A 24832-nucleotide genomic window follows, 5' to 3' on the forward strand; every position below is an offset into this window, starting at 1 on the left:
AGATACATTTCTCATTGAATGTTTTCCTTTTTCTTAAGAACATGACTTTAAGATTTTGTTTACGTGGAGTACACTTTCTTCCTAACATTTTTTTTGTCCAACATTTGTCCAGAATTTTAAAGGACAGTGCATACCATTTGGCAGCACTTTAATGGTGCCAAATAGCACTCTTTTATGCCTGTGAAAATGTGTTTATTTTTGGCATTTTTCATGGTTCCAACTAAATAATTGTGAAAAAAGGATGTGTTTTTGTAATATGCTGCTGGTAACAAAGTGATATTAAAAAAAATTCCAAGAAAGTGGTTCCGTGGAAGCAAAACAAAAATGCATACATGGGTGACACTTAATACAATAAACATTACTTGAGACCAAAAAAATAAATAAATAAATGTGTGAACCAATCTACTTCCTTGGTACTTCACAAGCTGCCTAACGTTTAGCCAAAATATGAAAAAATGTCATTAATCTGTTGCTACAATAGCAAGTCATGGATATTTCCACAAATCCTCTCACTGTTACTTTTCTGCATATTAGAAAGATTATCACTAACACAATAGTACTGTAAACACTGGTGGGTGGACATTTTGTCTGGCGCTGCTTATGGAGACAAGAAATTAATTTAACTTAAAGTTTATTTTCCATATTTGGCCACTTAACAATAAAACAACAATGTGCACACATGCAGCAGTCAAAAAAACAACAAAACGATGAATTTTTTAATATACCAATGCTCCATCTTTCCACAAACTTTCATAAAAATATATCAGCCTGGAAGCTTGTGCCTAAATGTGCCAACAGACAAAAAAAGCGACAAAAACATAACCTCACTGACTGAGGTAAATACACAGTTTGCCTTAAAATCACTGTGAAAGTCTCAAACCTTTTGGAATTAGGAAAAGAGGTCTGGTAAATAGTGCAAATTCAGCATAACATAAGGCAATGGCTGTTAAAGCCTTGAAAACTGATCATCTCTATCAGAATAAACCAGCTGTTGGTGCCGGGTGTGTTCCTTTTCTTTCTTCACTCTCAGTGTCCTCATCAACATGCCCTATGTTGGGAGCAGCCACTTGCTCATCCACTCCCTCAGACTCCAAGGGTGCTTGAGGATCCGTCTCAGGCACTACTTGGTTTAAATTCCCAGGTACTGTTTCTTTTTCCTCTTCTGTTTTGCTTATGTCACTTGGGATACCATCTTCCTCCATTAGCACCTCATCAATATTCATGTCTTCCTCCGTCTCTGCAGTGTTCATATCTTCTTGTTCACCAAATGTCATGCCTTCTTCTGCTGCAATAACATTTGTGTCTTTTTCTGTCTCACCAAGTTTCGTGTCTTCTTCTGGCTCCACCCTGGCATCTTTTTTTCCCTCAGCAACCATGACAGCTTCATTCTGTTCAGTTAAAGTTGTTTCTCCATCTTCCTCTTCATCCCCCTCTACTTCTTCTTCCACCACAGTCTCCTCTTCTGCAGTGTCATCTTCATCCTCCTGCTCCTCCTGGCTGTACCCCAAAGTATCCCCAGGCTGCCAATAATCATACAGTTTATCCTAGAGAAGGGAAAAGACCAGCATAGCCAATAAGATTATAAAATTATCTTTTAAGACACAAAGTAAACACATCCTGTAAAGAAATTATTTAAATAATGTGTGTGAATACTGTACATCGAGAGGCCTTGTCCTCTGAAGGAGCATCTGCCACTTGGTGTAGATCCTCGCCACCAGATCCTTCACCTGGAGAAAGAAGAGGAAGGCAAGAGTTCTCATACAGGTTTATGTAGCACACTAAAAATGTCATTTATCAGAACCTCTGAAAAGAAACTTGCAATGATTTGTTGATATTTCTGATGATTCATATGAATTTAATATAAATATAAAGTAGTACAGATGTCTCTGGCATAGAGTTTCAGCAAGTTAAACGGGTTCCTAATCTGGAAATATATTACAACTGTCTATTAGGTCTAGCCTCATCTATACTGTTTGCTAATCTGTGAAATGCTATTAAGCAGTTTTGATATCTTGACTAACAGATCTGTGTACAGTGTTATCTATGAACTGAACTTGAAACATTTAATTTTGGAGAAAAGGCTGCCATTAGGAGGAAAGAGAAAACTCCTAACGCATTAACTGTGGGGTAAGTTTTTCAAATTAGGAACTTAAATACATGGGGGGAAAAGCACCAGATTTACTTGTGATCTCAGGTCAATCTAAAACAAGTTGAATCTGATGACAAAGATGCAAAAATGCTGGCAACCACCAGTGCTTCCCTTCTATGTCCTAGTAGACACACCTATTGTATCAATTTCTAAATCCGATGTCACCTTGTTCTCTGGTATCAATTTGAAGCTTCTATGTTGCCCCGTTTTTGAGTTATCGCATTTAAAAAGTTAAGTGTCTACCCACCTGCTCATAATGTCGATTAAAAAAGCCTTTTACAGCTGAGAGGTAATAACTGATATTCTGTCTGCTTAGTGTTACTGCTAACAAGCTACTGGCGAATGACTAGTCAAGTCATTAACATTCAAAATAGTTTTGAGCAGCATAGGCCTGGACCAGCGGCTCCCATATTTGGTTAAAAGTATTGTAGATTTTATTTTGTGAATTGCAGAAAAACACACACACAAACACACACTTGTTAAATCATGCTTACCTTGCTGCGATAAAGACATTTTTCACTCTCCCTGATGTCACATTTAACATGCGTTTCCAGCTCAGTTGACAAAAACAGCAGCTGCTTCTGAGGGACAGAAAAAAAAGGAAAGGGTTTAAACATTCAATCAAAATCAGGCCAATAACATCTAAAAATCAGATAAGACTGGAAAAAAGAATTTACCTTTTGGTGAGCGGGAAAAAACTGAAAGTTGGATGCTTCATTTGCTAATGTCAGAAGGCTATAGCACAGGTAGTAGGACTGGAAGAAATGATAAAAGGATCTTGGGTCAGAAAAATCATTTTCAAAATGATGTCCAGGTGTTATTATGGATGTAAAACAAGTCAAGGTTGGAACATTTTGCAATTCAGACTGTAACAAAATGATCACCTGCTGGTCTAGTGTGCCCAGGTCTTCTTCTTTATCTTTCTGGTTCATTCCAGAAGAGCTCGTCATGTGTCGGAAAAGGGAGGAAGGTTGCATGCGAGGAAGGTATGGCCTCAGTTCAGAGAGCTAAATACCAAACAAAAACCAAACTCTATTAATTAAATTGATTTACATATTTATTGTGCATATAGGCTTCAAATTCCCCACGACCCTGAGGATGAGTGGATTAATGTACCGGTACATAATTTAAAATTACATGTGAGAAGTGTTTCAAGCGCTGGGTTTAAAGGAAACTGCCAAGGTTACAAGTTAACCCAATTACCTGAAATTCTCTTTCCACAGGTTTGTATTTGCAATTTCCATCCAACAACTTAGAAATCATGCACAGGCTTAGATGTCGGCGCAACTCTCTGTCCAAATAAAACAAACATAAAAAGAACATTTTTCTTTTTAATGGTATGGTATTGTGAAAAAAAAAAAAATCAAAAAAATTAATAAATCACAAAATGCTGAAAGTATTTGTTTTCATACTGGCTTTATTTCACTTTTACATGTCTTCATGCTATTCTGTAGCTCAGAGCATAGTAGGTTATAGTGCTGTATTATGGGATGGTAAATCTTGTGAATATCACAAGCAAAACAAGACATGCTGATACATGAAGTATCTAAGCCCTTTCATTTTCACTTCCATCAACTGCTGGCTGACAAATTTCTTAGATTCAGCTGTGTATATAAATGCATAAATAAATCAGAATCAGATAAACACAATAATCAGAAAATCAGTATATCTAGAAATTAAGTATATATGAGTAGATAGTGAAAAAAGAAGAAGGATAAAAAGACTCACTTTCCACGAATGTTGTCAGGCAGGAGATGAACTAATAGGCACATGTTGTGGTGATCATCTGTCAAATCAGTGAGAGCCAGGCAGATTTTTGGCAGCTAAAGACATAAAGCAAGTAAATAAAGTTTTTAAAGCCATACAAGCCAAGAAGCTGAGATTAATAATCTGGAGCTTGGTCGTTTAGTACTTTGTATTTAATGCAAGAATTATGAAACAAATCCTAAAATCTGTTGTTAGTCAATGTAAAGAGTATAAAATGAGAAAACTGAGCTAATTGTTAGAACGTGTTAATATTCTAAAGCAGATTAATTACATGTCTTCATAAGGAACAACCATACTATACACCACTTAGGGGATGATTAAACACAACAGCTACAAGAAAACTGTTTGCTTTAATGTGCCAAACTGAAATGTGAGGAAATAAAGTGCCAGACAATGACATTTATGCACTGACCAGAGCGTCCCAATCCCTGATGTTGTTGACAATTTTACACAGCAGAGGCTCCAGTGCCACACTCGACTCGAGGATGAGACGCGTTTCCAGGCCGATGTGACTCATTACAGTAAGGATCAACAGCAGCTCATTGTCGCTGTATGCACGTGGGCACAGACCCATGCAGTAAGACAGGTACTATAAACAAGATTAAAAAACAAAACAATGAGTGGTGGAGTTGTACTCAATCTGCTAAGCTCTCAAACGTCATCAGCCATTTATTGTCTACTACCTTTAAAACATTACTGCAGTTGTGTTCAGGGAAAGTGGTCTCTTCCTTGTTGTGGGTAGGACTATCACTTTTGATGTAGACGTCCTCCCTGCAGAAACACAGAAAAATTCAACTCCTTTAAATTAAAAAGTGACCAAATAAACAACTTTCAGCTCACGTGTTATAGTTTTATATAGAAGGTAACAAAAGGAATGAGCGAGTCATATGGTGATGACACTCACAGCAGATCTCCTTCTGTGAATGGAGGTTGCAGATTCTCATAAGGGAAGAGTTTAACAAACGGCACTCCCATGTTCATCAGGACCAGCGTCACGTCAGATAAACTGGGAACCCACACTTTAAACTGCTGGTTTCCATATTTCACTGTGGAAGTATTCACACCAAGAACTTCAACACTATGTACATTTTAAAGACAAACTACCAAAAGCTTAGGAAGGACAGCACTGACCTATTTGATAAGCAGCAGTCAATGCAATATCACAGAGGGCCTGTAGCAACTTCTCAGATATCATCCTCTCACTATGGACTGACATCATCTGATGAGATCGACAAAGAATTACTGCCCAAGCTTAAACATTTGTACAACAAACACAGTGCGGGTGTGTGTCAGACCTACCTTGAAAAGGAAACGGGTAACCTGAGCTGGACAGGGTGAGCTAGAGTCATAAGCTTCCTGAAACAATCCGATATTCACATGCAATCGCAGCTGAGCTGGGCTGGACCTGATGTAAAGCAGGAGAGTGTAAGTGGAGAGAAAGATCAAAGTTATTCATTATTTAGGAAAACTAAGAGTTGAAAATGAGTGTGCAAACTTAAATACATCCCTGAGTGCAGTGTGTTGGATAGGACTAACTGTGCTAATTTACCTTTTTACTAAGTGCCTTCAGGTCAAACTGTAGTTTCTCCTGACAAGACCTAACTTGTTGTTCATTACCCTGAGAGTAAAATGTCCTCAGTGAAGTTTATCAGAAGGCTCCATATTAGATTATGAAAAAGGTACGTTGAGGCCTTAGGATATGTACAAAAAAAGCCTTTCGTTCAAAGGTTGTCACGCCACTCTGAAGTACAGTGCACACTATTGACAAATCTAATAAACATCAAGCACAGAGTAAAGCTGCTGTAAAAAATATAATAAGCTAAGACCAATGTTCCAGGTCTTAATTTAAACTTGTGTATTTTTTTAATGCTATTGGTATACAAGACAGATTCCTTTCTGTATGTTATTGTCAAAATTTGTTATCAGATTCTTGGTGTTTATGCAGGAAAAGGAAGTATTTGGTTTGGAGTTCCCCCAGACTAATGAGTAATTTATGCAAATAATTTGGTGTTTAAAATTTAAAAAGCCAACACAGAGGGACTCAGAAGAACTTGACACTTCCAAAAATGGCCCTCTACCTGACCTTATTCAAGTTGCTAACTTAGTGCATACTTCAAAAATATCTCCCATGCTTCTGAAGATTCCTCATATCTTTGTTTTTTGGGGGAACAAACAGCATGCACTAGAGTTATCCTACAGTCAAACCGGCTGATAATAAAAGCATCCGTGATGTCCACTGGAGGTCAAAAGCAGTGTTTGAAAAATGTCATTAATATATAAAACTAAAATTAGCACAGAGCCCAGTAATAGTCACACTGAACGAATGCCCATAGCTGCAGTGTTATTGGATGTTTACTTCTTACAGAAAGCTGAACTATCAATAGGGATGCACCAATACAACTTTTTCTGAATTCCATAACCATATCATGGGTTTGGGTATCTGTGATACAGTACTGATTCAATATTCAGTATTAAATTAATAAGCCATATTCCTCACTCTCAGGAAGAGACTGTGAACACATATTAATACTAATAATAATATTATAAATTATCAAAAGTAGCAAGATTAATAAGCGTACCTGAAACCCAAAAAACAACATCATACATAAAGAAAACACACTCTATAAATCTCAGTAAATTACACACGAGCTCACTGCTAACTATATTTTATATAGTTCAACAGACAGACTGTAACACTCCTCCCAACAGTTACACACCGAAGAGTCTCTTGCTCAGCTACAATAAGCACACACAAGCTCTCAAAGGGCCATAAATGATCTTTGAGTGATTCTTAAGGCTACACTTCACTCTCCAGCCAAGAAACAACGAGTCTCATAGAAGCTTCTTATTGATGAGAGCTCTCACTATCTGCTCTGTGTAGCTGTCCTACAATGACCAGTGGTTAGGCTTCCACATGTTCCCTAACCCTCCACATCATACCCTACCATCATCATTCCCACATGCCTACTCCTCCTACCATTATTAACTTCAGTGTTGCTAACTTTGTGCATTTTTGTTATTGTTTTTTGCAAATAGATCTGGTGACTTTTGGGACCCACTTAACAGTTTATTTTCAAGAGACTGTGAATCCTCTGTTCATGATACACTATGCAGGACTCATAAAACCTCTGTTTAAGTAGAGGTAGATTTACATGGTTGCTGACATAAAATTTCAGTCAGTCAGTCAGAAAATCAACCAGTCTACATGCATTCGACTGGGTCCCTGAGGATGTTCTGTGGGAGGTACTGCAGGAGTATAGGGGTGTCTGACCAGTTGCTACGAGCCATTCAATCCTTAAATAACCATTTCAGGAGCTTGGTCCGTATAGCCGGCAACAAGTCGGACTCATTCTTGGTGGGTTTTGGATCGATTCGGTTTATAATTTTTATGGACAGAATTTCTAGGTGTAATCAAATGGTAGAAGGCTTCCACTTGGGTGGTCTCAAAACCCTGTCTCTGCTTTTCATGACACGGTTCTGTTGGCTTCATCAGGTGGTGGCACTGGAGCAGTATGTAGCCAAGTGTGATGCGGTGGGAATGCAAGTCAGCACAATCAGGCCAATGTCCTCACCCCAAAAAGGGTGGAGTGCTCCCTCTGGGACAGGGACGAGTTACTGCTCCAAGTGGAGGAGTTTAAGTATCTAGTTGGATTATTATAGTTGGATGAGCAGGCGACCATATACCACATGGCTGAGAGCGGCCGGCCCGGGTTCGAGTCCGACCCGTGGCCCTTTGCCGCATGTCTCCCCCTCTCTCTTTCCCTCCGATTTCCTGTCAGCCTTCACTGCATCTATCCAATAAAGAAAAATAAAGTATCTTGGGGTCTTTTTCACGAGTGAGGGGAGTAGGCGATCAACAGACTGGTGCTGCAGCTTTGGATAGTGATGGAAAGAATGAGATCACGGATACAAGCAGCAGAAATGAGCTTTCTCTGAAGGGTGGCTAACCTCTCCCTTAGAGATAAGGTGAGGTGGTCAGCCATCTGAGAGGACCTCAGAATACAGCTGCTTCTCCTCCACATCGAAAGGAGCCAGTTAAGGCAGTTTGGGCATCTGACAAGGACACCTCCTGGGTGAGGTGTTCCAGGCATGTCCAACCAGGAGGAGGCCACGGGGCAGACCCAGGACATGCTGAAGGGCTTATATCTCTTGGCTGGCTTGAGAATACCTCTGTGTTACCCTGGAAAAGCTGAAGGAGGTGGCCAGGGAGAGGGAAGTCTGGGCTTCTCTGCTAAGTTTCTAGCTGAATTGGAAGACCAGTTTACCCTTTAAAGCTGAGGCAACAAAAATGCCCCCAGAGGTTAATTCAATGTAATTTGTCCAATTAGTATTCAAGACAACTTTAAAGAAATTATAGATGAACAATTGTTGCTAATGCAGTATTTGGGCAAAGGTTTAAAATCATCAAAAAATCATGCACTCCAAACAATAATTACTTACATATATCTAATTTTTAGTACAAAAGTACAACAAATGTTGCCCTTTCATTTTTACACACAGAAATTCAGCTCACCACAGAAGAGTTTTTTGTGCTGTTCCCTGTGGATTGACCAGGCACTGCCTGAGCTGTAATGTATCCTGGTCAAAGATCTGACCAAACTTCTCCAGGTTGAACACTTCTTCTCCTGGAGGGACTTCTTTGATTGCAGCAGACATCAATGAATACCGCTGCAAGAATTCCCTGGTAAACAAATTCGAGCAGTTCACAATTTAGCTAACTACAGTGAAAACACAGTTCCCCAGAGACAAAATATAAAGTGGCAGCATGTCTTTGTGTGCCTTACTGTTGTTCGGAAGAAATGCCCTCCTCTCGGTTCTCCTCTGCTTCTTCATATTCAGCTATCTTCAACAGGTCCTCTTCACATGCAGTTAGCAGTTGTCTCTCAATCTCTTTTGATCTAGTGAATAATGCAGAGAGTTTCGTGAAGATGCTGTAGCTCTTGAAATGAAACGGCAGTGAAACTTTATGAACAACTCACTTTTTATTGTTATTTATTTCCTTCAGTATTTGGTCAAGATTGTTCTTGTAATTGCCTGACTTTGTTGTGGATTGAAATGGTTGCTGTGGAAAACAACATGTGATAGTTAACATCCAAATAAAGTTTTACTGTCCTTTAGCTCAGCAAGCTTATTTTTATACAGTAACAACTTTGCGTACAACAAAGACCAAGACATTTTACTTACATTTTTTGACTGAGAGCTCAGACGTCTAGGTGGACTAGGATCTGAGAATGTTCCCTTCTCAGGTGTATCTGGAGGTTTAGTAGCACGCTCCATCATCTCTTCCAAGGAAAGTAGCTGCTCATCATCACTGCTATGGGAGCTTTGGGTTAGATCCACATCTACTGCAAAACTCAGCCCCAAGTCCAGCTCCACATCTATGGGATCCTCTTCATTTATCTGCTTGTTATCACCTTTACTTTCCTGCCCCTTCAGTGGTAGAGACTGACAATAACTGGAGGTAGAAGTCTGTTCAGCAGCAGCACTGTCAGTCTCTACAGCACCTGTACTCACTTTTTTGCAGAGGAGAGATGGATTTTGGTCACCCTTAAGCTGCCTGTGTGAAGAAGGGATGGGGCTGTTTTTGGTGTCCTTATCTCGAGGAGGTGGTATTAAGTTTTCCAGTTTTACCCGTGTTAACGTTACAGTTGGAAAACTGCCTAGTGGATTAGGTAAAGTGGACGATGCTTCAAGAAGAGGACCGGTTATTTTGCAGTTTTGATGTTTCTCACAAGAGGACTCAGTAATTGAGTTGCTGGAGCTTCCTGCGATGCTGGATGAACCTTTCTCTGTTGTTTTGCTTGTTTCCCCATCTATCTTGGGTTTTACAGTCTTATTTGAGGAGCTAACAATGTAAGTCACAGGATCAGGAGTGAAAAGATCATTGGCGTCATAAGAAGCTACAGGTCTTCGTGAACGAGAAGCTTTATTCCGCTCTCCTGTCCGACCAGTCAAAGAGCTCGAATTTGGTTTCGAGGTTGATTTGTGAGGGCTACTGCTGAGTTTTCTGTTTTCTCCTCTGGGATTACTTCTTTTCGGGGTCTTGACAGAGCTACTACTGGAAGAAAAACCAGAGTGGTGACTGCCTAACTCAGCAGGTGAAGAGCTAGTAGTGTCCTTCTGAGGAACATCAGAGTTGAACAAAGTGCTTGATTTATCCCTTTTATTTTTTTGCTCGCTTGTCTTTTTCACACTTCCCTCATTTGGCTTTACATGTGATCTCATTTCCTTTAACTGTGGTACATGACTCTGAGAATAATTTATAAATGATTCCTTTGCACCTGTTGATGTTATTTTCTCTGTACATTCTTTATGATATGATGACTTGCAGCATGACTGAGAAGATCCAACAGTAGATGACAGCTCTGAGCATGCTGACTGTCCACGTGCCTGTTCTGTAAGTAGATAGCCATCTGTGGTTTTGTGTTGGTTTGCTGACTCTGAAGAATGCATCACTGACGGCTGAGGCGCAAGTGCAGTGGGAACAGTGGGTTTTGTTGTCTCCGTTTTGTTTGAGTTTGCCCCTTGAGTACATGGTTTCTTGGCATTCTCTGAACCATATTCATACTCGCTGCGCCTCTTGTGTGATGAGAAGTTCAAGTCCACTGCTGGAGAAAGGAAAAAAAAAGATGATATTTTCTTTTGAACAATATTGAGGGTTCATTAATGTCTACAAAATGACCAGAATTTGATAGTTTTAACTTTGTCTTAAAAAGGGTTTTACTATCCACATCAGATAAATGTACCTCAATCTGTTCACAAAAGAATGATAGTCTGCAACTGCAGAAATTTACTGGCAGCTATTCGGATAACAAACTCATCATTTCTTTTAAAGGATAAGGTTATACATTTTATGATTCCAGGCTTTCAAATGTACTATTTTTTTTAGAGTCACAAATAGCAATCAGACAAAACCACATATGCAATGGACACCCCCCCACCCAGGTATTATATTTTACAGCTCAGATGAAAAAGTCTTTTTTTTTTTTTTTAAACATTTAAATCAACCAACAAATCAATCATGAAAATATCTACTGCAGCTCTATATGTCACATGAAAATAAAGAAGAGTAGGTGATATTTTTTGTTTTAAGCATGAAGAAATTCCTAAAGGGACATCTGAAGCACAAATTATAGTGACAACAGATCAGGATTAGGGGATTTTTTAAAAGCCATACTTCTTAAACTTTGAATTCAGGTTTTCAATCCCTGCCACAGGTGTAAAAACTTAAGCACCAAGCCATGCAGTCTACCTTGACAAACATTTGCGAAGGAATGAGTCAACCTAAAGACCTCACTGAATTCAAGCATCTGTTGTAATGGGATGCCACCACTGCAACAAGTCAGGTGGGGATATTTCTTCCCTCCTAGATATTGTATGATCAACTGTAAGTAGGACTATTGCAAAGTGTAGGCGTTTACAAACCAGAGCAACTCAACCACAAAGTGACAGACCACATAAAGTTAGAGAGTGGGTGCTGAGGCACATAGTGCATTAAAGTTGCCAACTCTCAGTAACTTCACAGTTTTAAAAACCTCATCTGACATGAACATCAGGACAAGTACTGTGTGTTTGGAGTGTGATAGTATGGCATAGGTTTTAATGACATGAAAGCATTATGTCATCAAGCAAACTGCCAATAATCAGAGTGATGTAAAGCATGCACCACTGGACCGTGAAACAGTGGAAATATGTTCTTTGGAATAACAAATAACATTTCTCTATCTGGCCGTTGACCAGTTGACCCATTAGACAAGTTTGGATTTGGTGAATGCCAGGTGAAAATTACCTGCCTAACTGCTTTATGCCAAGTGTACATTTTAGAGGACGGGGATAATACTTTATGGGTTGTACAAATGATAATAATAATAACGTTGTTGCAGCATGCCAACCATACAGTCAGCCTAGTACAATTTGTTTTCATCACTTAGGACAGTGGTTCGGAAACTTTTTTTGCTAGGCTCCCCTTTGTTTTACAAGAAAAATGTTCGGACCCCCCGCACAAACACATCCTCCAACCACACACACCCATATTTTGCTCCATTGTGGTTTATTTCATACCTCAAACATTTAGTAAACAATTAAGCAAATGCAAGCAATCTGCAAAAAATTACAGGTAGTAATAAAATAAACTACTAACTCTTTTATGCTACGTTCACACCTACACGGGTATTTTTGAAAACGCACCCGTTTCGTCCACACGTAAACGGTGTTTCGAATCACTGAAAACTGAGATTTTTTTAAAACTCCTTTTTTGTATTTACGTGTGGACGAGGAATACAGAGTTCGTCATGCAACGTCAAAGGTATGTGCCTTTTTTCACGTCACACTGTGCGCCACGTTGTTTACATGAGATGAATTGCAGAATGACAGATAGAGACAAAATACTGTTAATCTGACTATCTGCAGTTTTTAAACGCTTACATACACACACGCAGTTACTGTCCCTCCATTTACAAAGGCAGAGGCGTCGCGATGTAATTATTTTACGTGTAGTTGTTTTTTTTCTGTGTAATAATGTTCAACATTGCTATCAATACATTTTTCAAAAAATGCCTCTGTGCAAAATGAGTTCAAAAACATAAACAACTGTGAGATACTGTTTGTCCGAGATTTGAACCCAGGGAACAAATCGTGGCAGGATCAGCCTGATATTATTTGTATCCCACTGTAACTTTACTGTATAAAGAGCTAACATCTCCAAAATGTCAGGAGTAGTTAGTTATTATCAGAAGTGTTTGTGAACCAAAAATCAAGAATGTGGGATACTGTTTGTCCGTAATTTGAACAGCCCAGCGCGTGCTCCCCACAATTGGAAAACCAATTCTGCAGGGGAGACCTACCTCGGCACTTGTGCAGGTGAAACCAAAGGGAAGATATGCTTCACCATATTTTCTAGTCTTTGGCTTAGAATGAAGTTGGTTTGGAAACATATTCAGCTATGCTTCATCTTCTGTTTTGCGTTTGTGTGGGCGCCCTGTGCTAGCAGTGTCCAAGCATTTTGCTTTGTTTTTTTCCCCCCTTTTCATACCCCCCCACATTACCTGCAGGTCAGTGATATTTTCAGTGTATTGAAGCTACAGGACTTAACAAGCAATACTGCCAAACATAACCTATCTGAAAGTTTAGAATTTACTTTAAATTACAATATTACCTGAAATTAACTTTTCACTTGAAGGTGTTTGCTCCTGTTGCTGGCTCTGCAAAAAAAAGACAAAAAAAGTTAGTGACCTACTTAAGTGATATTTGAACAGCAATAACATTGTGGCTATGCAATTTATCTTATAAAAAACAAAACAAGTGACAACCAGTTCAGAAATTATTTCTTTAAATAAACAGACTTAATAAATAGCTAGTAAATGCACTTTAACTTATTTAAAGCTGTTTTCTGCATGCCCTCTGGTGCTAAACTTTTCTAGACAATACCCAATTAACTTGTATGAGAAAGAAACAAATAATCAAACCAGCTGAATCAGGAAAAAAAACAACTGTCTTTAACCTGCCAGCTCCATTTTATAAAGTCAATTATAAAATTATAATAATAGCCAGTTTGTCTTATGGAAACTGAGTGCTCAGTTTTCTTTCCATGCTCTGCCACCCCTCGCCTAAACCAAATGTAATATTTATATACGTAATATAAATATATAATATTTACAGTAATAAGAACCAAAGAGATGCAGACAATCTCCTGTTGTGTGCTACATGCGAGATTGGGTTACACCAGCCCATATCAAAAAAATCTAATCTCTTGACAATGTCCACAGTTCATGTGTGAAAACAGCTAAATACCTTCCAACTATTGCCAGTTTCATAAATTTTAATCATAGTTAGTCTCAGTATTGATTTTGTTCACAAATATTTTAATATCTGATTCAGGTTTAAAAAAATAGATATTATGGTGGTGTTGCAAACTCAAAAGGTGGCAACAAATTCTCCCTGTTTGTAAGTCAACAGGTGCTCTTAAATTGCCTTACTTCTGTGTTAAATAACATACAGTAACATGTTAATAAGACATGTCTTCCTACTGTCTTCCTTAAAAACCATTTTAAATTTAGAAATTGCTAAATAGTAAGATGAAAAAAGGGCAATTAAGTCTGTTTATAATGCTAAATCATTGATTTAAAAAAAAAAAAAAAAAAAAAAATCATGTTGCCGAGGCTGGCTATGTCATCTTCTATCCTCAATCCAACCAAGTAATGAAAAGCTCTTAGCCTGACCAGCCTGGCATAAGACTGGAAAGGTAGAAAGCATTCATCATGATTTCAAAACTCGAAATAAACTTTGTGTTATTAAATATATAAAAACTTTACCTGGGAAGAGGCTACAGAGATATGCATGATGGGTAAACGACTACTGTCGGATGAGTGGGGTTTTGGATGGAGATGGTAGCCCTGCGAGGGCCAATGGCTGATATTATGATACCAGCCTTTTGAGTATGAAGGGGACTGTGGGTGAACTTCATTGGGTGCTCTGTAGTTGAATGATGGGGTTGTAACACTCACAGATGGTCTGTGCAGCTGGACCGTAGGTATAGAATATTCCACATCACTGGACTGAGCCTAACAAAACGTTAAGAACCACATCAACTCAGCATAACTAATCATATTTATCATAAAAACACTCAACCAGAACAAAATCTGAGTTTCTCCTAAAACCGTATGAAAAAAGATGAAACAATACCTTATCTGATTCTTGTCTTTGTGTTGTTACAGTTTTACTTTCTGAGCTGGATGAAGAAGCCTTGAATTCAGTCGCTTGATCTCGGCCTATGTGGGAAGATGGCGATTGGTTGATAGCCACTGGAAGCAAAAATGTGTCAAAAGATCCTGGCTGATGGCCTCCTGGTATTGGGGGATTTAATGACATCCTAATGGTACCTGGATTGTTTGGCACAAGCCCTGGAGGTTGACCAAAGTGTTCTGGAGGACCCAACCTTTCCTTTGGCATAAAATAAGGTCTTTCCACAGGGGAACCAAGATTAAGTGAATTGCTTGAATTAAATCCTGATGAATGGATTAGTCCTGGGGGATGATGATTTTGCCAGTGTGGACCAATTCTGTCCCTGTAGCACACCTCCGGTGCCTGAATTGGCAACATTCTCCTCGGTGGTGGATTAGAAAGCCGGTTAGGGACCCGAGAAGGCTTCATTGGAGTCTCCTGGTGAAAAGATGTGTTGGATAGGGAGCGCTGCTCAACAACAAGGTCCTTTACTAAGGTAAAAAGGAAATATGATGCATGCATTATGGTCTTTTGAAGAACCTGTTACATTACACCTTACCCATTTACTGTACTTACTAAGGATTATCCATCTGTTTTTTGGGGTTTTTTTTAATTACAGGTCTGAATTTGTTTTAAGAGAAAAGTAATGACTAGCTTACCCTCTTGTGTTAAGCTTTTACAAGAGTGCCAAAAAGATCTCCCTCTGACAAACTTATTTTTCTCAATTCTGACTCTTTGGTTGGCTCAGTTGTTGATTTAACTGCTCATTGACAGTCCCACAGCATGAAACTGCACAATAAGTGAGACTATATAATAAAACAAACAAACAAAAACTTACATCATAAACATTACAGTCGAGTGCTTTATTGCACAGTAAGTAAAAGCATACACATGAGAGGCAAAGTCTCAAGGAGCAGGTAAAAGTAAAATTTTTTAATGAAAATTAACACTCGACCTGTCACTTAGACTCACCTTTACTTCTCGGTGAGAAGCAAGCTCCAAGTGGGCTGCAAAAAAGACAGAGAAATGGGAACTCAACATGTTTCTATTAACGTTTGAAGTTAGCCCGGTCACCAAGCCGACGACAATGACGCAACTTCAGTTTTTGTTTTATTTTTCTCCCCACACACAAAAAAATGAGAAAAAGAAGACGTCCAACAAAGCACGAGTTAACCTTCCACAGACAAAACGAGGGAGACACTTGCTAGAGAATTTCTGTTTGGCTAATGGCTACCAATCACGGCATGCTATTTGAGGTGACAACATGAGATCAAATAGTTTCACGCTTTGACATGTCGTGATGTTGTTTTGACATAAAAATGTCTTATCGCCTGAAATTAACATAACCTAGCAGTGTCGCTTGAGAACCTCAGTCCCAAACAGACGTCAACAAACTGGCTAGCCGTTAAATATTATTACCTGTCAATATGCTAGGAGCTAGAGAAAAAGAAAGCTAAATATGACAGCGTTATTCATTAGCATCAGTTCCTTGCGTCGTGTTGGACTCGCTTTAAGAAGAAACAAAGCCATCTATGAACGTTTTATTTTAGAACCTACATAAACGTCTTTCTGTAGCTAGCTAGCGAATAATAAAATGCATAATAAATACTAGCATGTCGTTTGAGGAAGTAATGTTTAGCTAGCTGGCTAACGCGCGTGCAAATGACCAGTTAGCAGTTATTCATACCGAGTGTCTCCTTAGTTTTCTGTTGCTTTCCTCATTTTGAGGACTGGGAAGTCTGTTTGCAACTACATACGGCGGCAATAACACGTTACTGGTGATTCCCGGTGCCACAAACATCCTCTCCCGCTTGCAACCGCTTAGACGACACGAACTGCATCATGGAACTTGGAGTTCAAAAGTATTTCACTTTAAAGGAATTCTTTCTGTAGATGTTCAAACTATTTCCCCAAGTCTTTTTCCAGTGCTTCCGAAATAAGATAAGATAAGATAGAACTTTATTAATCCCTCGGGTGGGTTCCTCTGGGAAATTCGACTTCCAAAAAAAAGCACAGCAACGACCGAAGTTACAGTTACAGAATTGTTATATATATATATATATATATATATATATATATATATATATATATATATATATATATATATATATATACACACACACACAGTGGGGCAAAAAAGTATTTAGTCAGCCACCGATTGTGCAAGTTCCCCCACTTAAAATGATGACAGAGGTCAGTAATTTGCACCAGAGGTACACTTCAACTGTGAGAGACAGAATGTGAAAAAAAAATCCATGAATTCACATGGTAGGATTTGTAAAGAATTTATTCGTAAATTAGGGTGGAAAATAAGTATTTGGTCACCTCAAACAAGGAAAATCTCTGGCTCTCACAGACCTGTAACGTCTTCTGTAAGAAGCTTTTCCGTCCCCCACTCGTTACCTGTATGAATGGCACCTGTTTGAACTCATCATCTGTATAAAAGACACCTGTCCACAGCCTCAAACAGTCAGACTCCAAACGCCGCCATGGCCAAGACCAAAGAGCTTTCGAAGGACACCAGGAAAAGTATTGTAGACCTGCACCAGACTGGGAAGAGTGAATCTACAATAGGCAAGCAGCTTGGTGTGAAAAAATCAACTGTGGGAGCAATCATCAGAAAATGGAAGACATACAAGACCACTGATAATTTCCCTCGATCTGGGGCTCCACGCAAGATCTCATCCCGTGGGGTCAAAATGATCATGAGAACGGTGAGCAAAGATCCCAGAACCACACGGGGGGACCTGGTGAATGACCTGCAGAGAGCTGGGACCAAAGTAACAAAGGTCACCATCAGTAACACACTACAACGGCAGGGAATCAAATCCCGCAGTGCCAGACGTGTTCCGCTGCTGAAGCCAGTGCATGTCCAGGCCCGTCTGAAGTTTGCCAGAGAGCACATGGATGATACAGCAGAGGATTGGGAGAATGTCATGTGGTCAGATGAAACCAAAGTAGAACTTTTTGGTATAAACTCAACTCGTCGTGTTTGGAGGAAGAAGAATACTGAGTTGCATCCCAAGAACACCATACCTACTGTGAAGCATGGGGGTGGAAACATCATGCTATGGGGCTGTTTTTCTGCCAAGGGGACAGGACGACTGATCCGCGTTAAGGACAGAATGAATGGGGCCATGTATCGTGAGATTTTGAGCCAAAACCTCCTTCCATCAGTGAGAACTTTGAAGATGAAACGAGGCTGGGTCTTCCAACATGACAATGATCCAAAACACAGCGCCCGGGCAACAAAGGAGTGGCTCCGTAAGAAGCATTTGAAAGTCCTGGAGTGGCCTAGCCAGTCTCCAGACCTCAACCCCATAGAAAATCTGTGGCGGGAGTTGAAAGTCCGTGTTGCTCGGCGACAGCCCCAAAACATCACTGCTCTCGAGAAGATCTGCATGGAGGAATGGGCCAAAATACCAGCTACTGTGTGTGCAAACCTGGTAAAGACCTACAGTAAACGTTTGACCTCTGTTATTGCCAACAAAGGTTATGTTACAAAGTATTGAGTTGTATTTTTGTTATTGACCAAATACTTATTTTCCACCCTGATTTACGAATAAATTCTTTACAAATCCTACCATGTGGATTCATGGATTTTTTTTTTTCACATTCTGTCTCTCACAGTTGAAGTGTACCTCTGGTGCAAATTACTGACCTCTGTCATCATTTTAGGTGGGGGAACTTGCACAATCGGTGGCTGACTAAATACTTTTTTGCCCCACTGTGTGTGTGTGTGTATACACACACACACACACACACACACACACACACACACACACACATATATATATATATATATATATATATATATATATATATATATATATATATATATATATATATATATATATATATATATATATATATATATATATATATATATATACACACACAGAGACAAATATAAATAAAATATACAAAGGGGATAAATAGGAATAAAAATACAAGTGAATTGCACATTTCAAGTATTGAGTCTATTGCACTGTTGACTATTTACAAAAAGTATTGCACAAGGTATTGTACAGTGAGGTGAAGAGGCACTACAGCTTAGTTGTTCCCCCCTCCTTTGTCCTCCTGTTTCCTGTTTCCCGTCCCTCTCCCCTCCAGAGAGGAGTTAAACAGTCTGATGGCGTGTGGGACAAAGGAGTTTTTAAGTCTGTTAGTTCTTGTCTTGGGGAGAAGCAACCTGTCACTGAACAGACTCTTCTGGTTGTTAATGGCCGTGTGCAGAGGATGCCCAGCATTGTTCATAATGTCCAGCAGTTTCTTTAATGTCCTTTTCTCTGCCACTGTCACCAGAGTGTCCAGCTTCATGCCGACCACAGAGCCAGCCTTCCTGATCAGTTTCTCCAGAAATAGAGCTGAATCCATCTATTAGAACCCACATTGTAATTTTTCATTTTTTTCGAGGTCGTCATGAGAAATGGTTAATTCTGGAAAATGTCTTGCAAATACAATATGCCCCTGGGACAAAAAAAAATACCCTCTCCTTCATGAATTTAGTCAAAACTGTGGTTTGACCACCACCAAGATTTCATGCTTCATTCATTTTACTTTTGGATATTTGTTACATTTACATACCAAACACATAATTAAACACATTTTAATATTAGACAAAGATAACCCAAGTAAATACAAAACGCAGATCTAAATTCAATTATTAAGGGGAAAAAGCCACCCAGACCTACCTGTCACTGTGTGAAAAAGTAATTCCCCCCAAAAACTAATAACTGCTTGTACCACTTCACACATTTTTAGCTGGTCTAAAATCAGCTGCAAGGTCAGCTGATGGAATAGGATGAGGAGAAAGAAACACATTAACAAGTGCAATGATAAATGTAGACCTTTTATCTTTATTCCTATGATTCATTTGTCACAATATCATTGTCTAAACAGTGGATTGATGACATGTACGGTGCAAAACACACAGCATAGCACCATTCAAAATGTCAACAAATAACACAGACAGCAACAACATAGGAGACAGCATATATTTCAATCATAGACAAGCAAAATAAGAGAAAAGGACTGTTAGCCTTTCCTTATCATCCCATCCTGCTCTCAAGAGATTGTAACATTACATCCTGTTATTAGTGAAAAGCATGAAATTAATGACTTAGAAAATAACTTCTGTACACTTTGGTGGTACTATTTATGTAAAAAATCTATATTTTAAATTAATTTATAATACCCCACAATATCCCAGTATCCTAGGTCACCCAGAGAAATAACAATGCCATCTAAACAGGTATAATTTCTTAACCGCTGCTAGTCTCTCACCAAAATAAAGTAGCAGTATTGTATGTGAGGCAAACCGAGACCTCATCTCTTCATGTAAATAGTATTGCTAACCTTGGAATTGCCTGCAGCATAAAATGGATACGTGGATTTTAGTCTTTCCTCTGCTTTTTTACTATTTAAAGGCATTCAGATATCACAGCCATTTGCTTAACGATGTCACAACCAAAGACCTGTTTCATGTAACAACAAAAACAAAGTGTTATAATTCTGTCATTAGTGAAAAAGGACATAAATTACATATTCTAGTTATTGTCTTTTTTGACGGCATTGCTAATTCTCTTTCAATACTTGCACTGTAAAGGTTAGAATATAAGATTATAATGTAATAATTAGGCAAAAATATTTACAATCTCTTGAAAGTCATGCGCTCCATGGCTCTAATGTTTATCAGTCATTTACTGTCTACTGCTCCCCTGTACTGTACAAACAGACAGCAAACTACAGTATATTCATCACATATTACAACTAAAAATAAATCAGAATTTAGAGGAAACACTAATCTAAAGCCAGCTGTTAGGGACAACCTGTTCCATCGAACACAAAGGGAGCTTTCATGGTGTTTTTCACTTCTTGGCCTTTCCCTGAGCAGCAACGGCCTCCATGGCTTTGCGTACAGTCTCCTCGTCTCCAAGGAATTGCATTGGCTTCACTGGCTTCAGGTTTTTGTCGAGCTCATAAAGGATAGGGATCCCTGTTGGCAGGTTCAGCTCCATGATGTCTTCATCTGACATTCCTACAAAAAGAACAGACAAAATGTCATTTTGTACAGAATTACTGCAATTGCTGACAGAGTGATTGACTACAGGGTACTCCCCAGTTCTCTGTATAACCATATCCTGTTTTGTTTTGTTTTTTTCCTCTAGCCTAGGCTTTTAGCTATAGCTATATTCCCTCATTAATGTCTGTTTATTTTATCTTTCGGTCCTTAGGAGCTTATAATAACCAACTAGCCAAGTGGAACACCCTTTTGTTTGGAAGGGGGGCCTTAACTTCTTCACCCTTGATGCCTAGGGGGGACCCTTAATTTGCTTTTCTTTTCTTTCATATTTAAAGCCATCCTACAGAACAAAATAGAATAGGTTCGTGAGGGTGCTCTCTACCGATATGGCCTACCAGGGCTGGAAAAAACCCTAACCTATTGTAAAGATTGTCAAAGCACATCTTAACTGATATATAGTGAAGTGTCAACACTCATCATCAAAGGTACATGGGGAGGAAAGGAGCTAAAATGAAGTGCAGAGACAGTCTAAATAACAGGGATGGCGTCTGTGCTGAAAATGTAAAGCTAATGCAGAAGTACCTTAACTTTAAAATGACTGTAACTGCATAACTGTTTATGCTAAAGACAAAATTCAAATGATTGTGGAAAGAAGAAAAGACAAGCTTTACGGGGATATTTATGGTATCATAATGGATTCACAAGGCTATGCTGTCTGAGCACAAACAAACAAAAAAGAAGAAACAGCTCCACCTGGAGTTTACCATGTGAACTTCACATCACCTTTCCTCTCAAGCAGTTGGGCTAGATAGAGAATTCAACTGTTCCTAAGAAACATTTTGTATGAATCTTGGTCAATAAAGGGTTAAACGTGCATTCTTCTGAAGGATGAGGAGGGGGGGGGGTGCCCCTATGCTTACAAAAGAGACTTATGTTTACTTATGTTTCAGTAAACACTTTCTTGATGTGTTTCTGGGCTCAGTCGCTAGTTTCAAGCAAATACATAAACATAACATATAAAGTAGAGGTGATTAAGCAGTGAACAGTATGAGAAAATAATGTGTTTTTTGAACATTAAAGCATGAATATATATTTGTGAACCTACCAAGTCAAATTCTGAATTTTAAAACATTTCCATGTGACTCATACTTTTGCATCAGATTTCCGCCGTAACTTACACTATAACCAGAACCCCATTTTAACACTACGCTGCAACCTTCTACATGATCTCCTGAGAAATGTAACTACAATGTAACTGCAAGCATACTACGACGTGAATTGCTTGAAAGGTTGTGGTGTAGGGATAAAAGGAGTTTCTGGTTACATCACCAGTTAGGATGTAACCAGAGAATGTAGATTTCTCGCAGAAGTCTAAGTGAAGCTTTAGTGTTACTCACCCTCCAAGTGCTTGACGATCCCTCTCAGACTGTTACCATGGGCGGCGATCAGCACCCGCTTTCCCTGCTTGATCTGAGGGGCGATCTCCTCGTTCCAGAAGGGCAGCGCCCGTGCAATGGTGTCCTTAAGGCTCTCACAGGAAGGAAGCTGGTCGTCAGTCAGGTCTGCATAACGACGATCCTGCAAACATAACAACTTCATTGTACAAACTAAATAACAGAACAAAAAACTGAGATAGCATCTTAAGCTTTATTTTACCCCCCACCCAAAAAACCCACTTTTTTTTTTTATATTACATTTGTAACAGCCACTATGGTGTGGTGTCCCTTTGAGACACCCAAGTCGAGGGTTGATGGTGTCATCAGTGTGTGCCACTGGTCTCTCTGCTCTCTCTCTCTGTGATGGTGTGGACATGTGCTTGCACGCTAGTACATGAGGAGGGACGGATTTTATGTTTTACCTCTCCAGACACCTTTGTTTGCAACGTTATGGGTTGTACGAACACTGTGCGCTATGTTTGTTAAGCTGCAGCCGTTCAACCGGGCTTATATGGTTGATGAAGAGAAGGTATATTAAAGAACACACTGTGGAATCCCCAACGCCAGCGTGAGTGTGTATTCTTTTGGCTACCCTGCTAGGTGTTTTGCCGCCTCCTCTCAACCACTAAACGCAACCCGACGTTACACATTTCAAAAATAGAAAGGAAGACATGAGAAATTTGTTTCTACCTTGACTTGAACTTTGAACCTGAATGCAGAAGAACTCTTTCAGTCATACATTAACTCACACTGAACTTAGTATTAGGCAATAGCATTAAGGCTCCTACTGGCAAATAGTAACCTACTACGTCTCTGTGGTGGCCATGCTTGATTTATGCACTGTTGTGGTATTTAACCCTCACGTCATACTGGGCTCTTTTTGTGCCACTTTTTTCATTCGTATGAACGCCATTTCCGCTGTGTTGGGTGTAGCATAACCAAACTTGCCAGCCGGTATGCTGGAGATAAAAAGATTGAGACACATGATGTTAAATCCACTATTTTCTCTCTAAACACTCGTGCCATTTCTGCTGATTTCTCTCATAAAGCTGGTTAGGCCTGGATTCAGAGATATGTTCAAGTCGTGGCTCATTTTTGTTACGTTTGTTTGGAGATACTTGATTAAGAAAGTCAATATGTACAAAACCATTGTTTCTCTCGGACGTCAGCAAAGTTCATTGATTGTGTTCATGCACTGCCAATATGATATCTTACCTTGCTGATGATAGTATAGTAGTCGTGGTCTGGACCCATGGGAGGAGGTGGGATATCAAATGAGCGCCTCCAGACCTTCACCTGAGCCTCTCCGTGCTTGGCAGCAGTCTCTGCCTTATTTAGCCCCGTCAGGCCTCCGTAGTGACGCTCGTTGAGCCGCCATGTCCGATGAACAGGCACCCACATCTGGTCAATGCTGTCCAAAACCAGCCACAGTGTCCTGATGGCTCGCTTCAGCACGGAGGTGTAGCAAATGTCAAACTCAAAGCTAGCATCTGTGAGATTCATAGAGTGTGAGACACTGCAGGGTTTTTTTGTCTGGTAAAATATATATTTCTTGCATAGTTGTGTAGTTATTACATTTCTTCACTCTGCTGTTTATGAATAACACCTGGAATAATGCCAATGATGGTATAGAGAGAGATAAGCCTGTATCTCAGGCCTTGCAGAAATTACATTTAGGATTGCTCAGAGCTCAAGATGATGTCTCCAATATGCCTCTGCAGTCAAAAACCTCAACCTTATAATAGAAGGTATGGTGCATATAACAATGAAAAGCATCTAATTATAACACAATGACCGCTGTTTGGTATGACTGCACGGAAAAATGACTTGACTATTTTGGTTGGGGCTCAGAAGTCTAGCTATTATTGAGCCGTAAAAAATTAGGTCTTCTGATTGAAGCTGGGTGAAAGAGCCAGCTGCATGAACATTTAACTAAATACATTACTTTGAAGGTTTTTTTCCCCTCTCTGCTCTGCAGGCCTTTATTTCTGTTGCAATGCAGCCACATAAAAGCATCGCCTCAGCACGTCTGCACACGGTCAGGGGGCGGTATATGACCCGATGCGCTCAGAGTATGCGGTTATGCAATTGCTAGTTGCCGAGAGCGCGATACCATACGGAATGAAGGAAGACTTCACATCGGTTCGTCCTCACCTTTTAGGGCCTGTCCTCCCCTCTTCGCCTCCTTTTCACCTGTTTCGCTCAGATCTGCATCAAACCACCCACAGAAGCGATTCTCCTGGTTCCAGTTGCTCTCTCCGTGACGAATCAGCACTAATTTGTAGGCTGCCATGAGTGATACAGATATGTCTCAGCCGATTGCTTCAGTCAATGAAAACTAGTTAGTTTAAGTATTTTTTTGAAGGATGCTGAGGATGCAGAATCTATACCCCCCAACTCCAGAGACATAGACGACTCCACTTGCTGCTGTCAAACCGTTTTATCCCTTGGATTGGCTACTCCCCCACTTCCTGGTTTTCAGAACCAATGAGGCTCAGCAGAATGATGTTTATCAACCAATGGGCGAGGTGGGAGTGAACGGTGGAGAATCTCCGACCTTCATGTTGTACATTGTACTCTATTGATTTTCTTTAGGCTGTTTGTCTTTTCAATAGTATCTATCTATCTATCTATCTATCTATCTATCTATCTATCTATCTATCTATCTATCTATCTATCTATCTATCTATCTATCTGGCGATTAGTTAATACTTTACAAAACATATTTTATATTTG

At 39.5% G+C, this 24832-nt stretch overlaps 2 protein-coding genes across 8 annotated transcripts; both read right to left on the reverse strand.

Moving 5' to 3' along the window:
* Positions 1-614: 614 nt before the first annotated feature.
* slf2 (SMC5/6 complex localization factor 2) lies at positions 615-16484 on the reverse strand. 7 transcript variants are annotated; one of them, XM_024804737.2, is made up of 22 exons: positions 16323-16484; positions 15608-15642; positions 14794-15126; positions 14597-14682; positions 14227-14475; positions 13071-13116; positions 9101-10524; positions 8896-8978; positions 8701-8814; positions 8430-8597; positions 5216-5321; positions 5048-5135; positions 4821-4962; positions 4600-4687; positions 4329-4505; positions 3878-3972; positions 3353-3440; positions 3034-3156; positions 2827-2904; positions 2644-2730; positions 1659-1727; positions 615-1544 (listed from the first exon to the last, which is right to left on the reverse strand). In XM_024804737.2, the coding sequence occupies exons 3-22, from the start codon at positions 15062-15064 to the stop codon at positions 975-977; spliced, it is 4152 nt and encodes a 1383-aa protein (XP_024660505.2). In that variant the 5' UTR covers positions 15065-15126; positions 15608-15642; positions 16323-16484; the 3' UTR covers positions 615-974. The 7 variants fall into 7 exon arrangements, with proteins under 7 accessions (XP_024660505.2, XP_076747798.1, XP_024660507.2 ...); XM_076891683.1 differs by having other exon boundaries at positions 14597-15073; XM_024804739.2 differs by having other exon boundaries at positions 9101-10521; positions 14419-14475; positions 14597-15126.
* Positions 16485-19474: 2990 nt separating this feature from the next.
* On the reverse strand, positions 19475-24538 carry LOC101485731 (phosphoglycerate mutase 1). Its single transcript, XM_004551754.3, has 4 exons — positions 24251-24538; positions 23312-23586; positions 22058-22238; positions 19475-20675 (listed from the first exon to the last, which is right to left on the reverse strand). The coding sequence occupies exons 1-4, from the start codon at positions 24387-24389 to the stop codon at positions 20506-20508; spliced, it is 765 nt and encodes a 254-aa protein (XP_004551811.1). The 5' UTR covers positions 24390-24538; the 3' UTR covers positions 19475-20505.
* Between the last annotated feature and the right edge of the window lie 294 nt (positions 24539-24832).

This window comes from Maylandia zebra, linkage group LG13, assembly GCF_041146795.1.
Source record: "Maylandia zebra isolate NMK-2024a linkage group LG13, Mzebra_GT3a, whole genome shotgun sequence".
Lineage (NCBI taxonomy): Eukaryota > Metazoa > Chordata > Actinopteri > Cichliformes > Cichlidae > Maylandia > Maylandia zebra.

Bases quoted from the DNA above. Each gene is read 5' to 3' on its own strand.
- slf2 (XM_076891683.1), bottom strand. From the start codon at position 15,064: ATGAAGCCTTCTCGGGTCCCTAACCGGCTTTCTAATCCACCACCGAGG. The intron at 13,117-14,226 runs GTAAAGTTTTTA...TTTTTTTTGCAG, and splicing joins TCTCTGTAGCCTCTTCCCAG to AGCCAGCAACAGGAGCAAAC. The intron at 4,506-4,599 runs GTAGTAGACAAT...TCTTGTTTATAG, and splicing joins ACTGCAGTAATGTTTTAAAG to TACCTGTCTTACTGCATGGG.
- LOC101485731 (XM_004551754.3), bottom strand. From the start codon at position 24,389: ATGGCAGCCTACAAATTAGTGCTGATTCGTCACGGAGAGAGCAACTGG. The intron at 23,587-24,250 runs GTGAGGACGAAC...TGAATCTCACAG, and splicing joins GGGAGGACAGGCCCTAAAAG to ATGCTAGCTTTGAGTTTGAC. The intron at 20,676-22,057 runs GTGAGTAACACT...TTCTTTTTGTAG, and splicing joins GATCGTCAAGCACTTGGAGG to GAATGTCAGATGAAGACATC.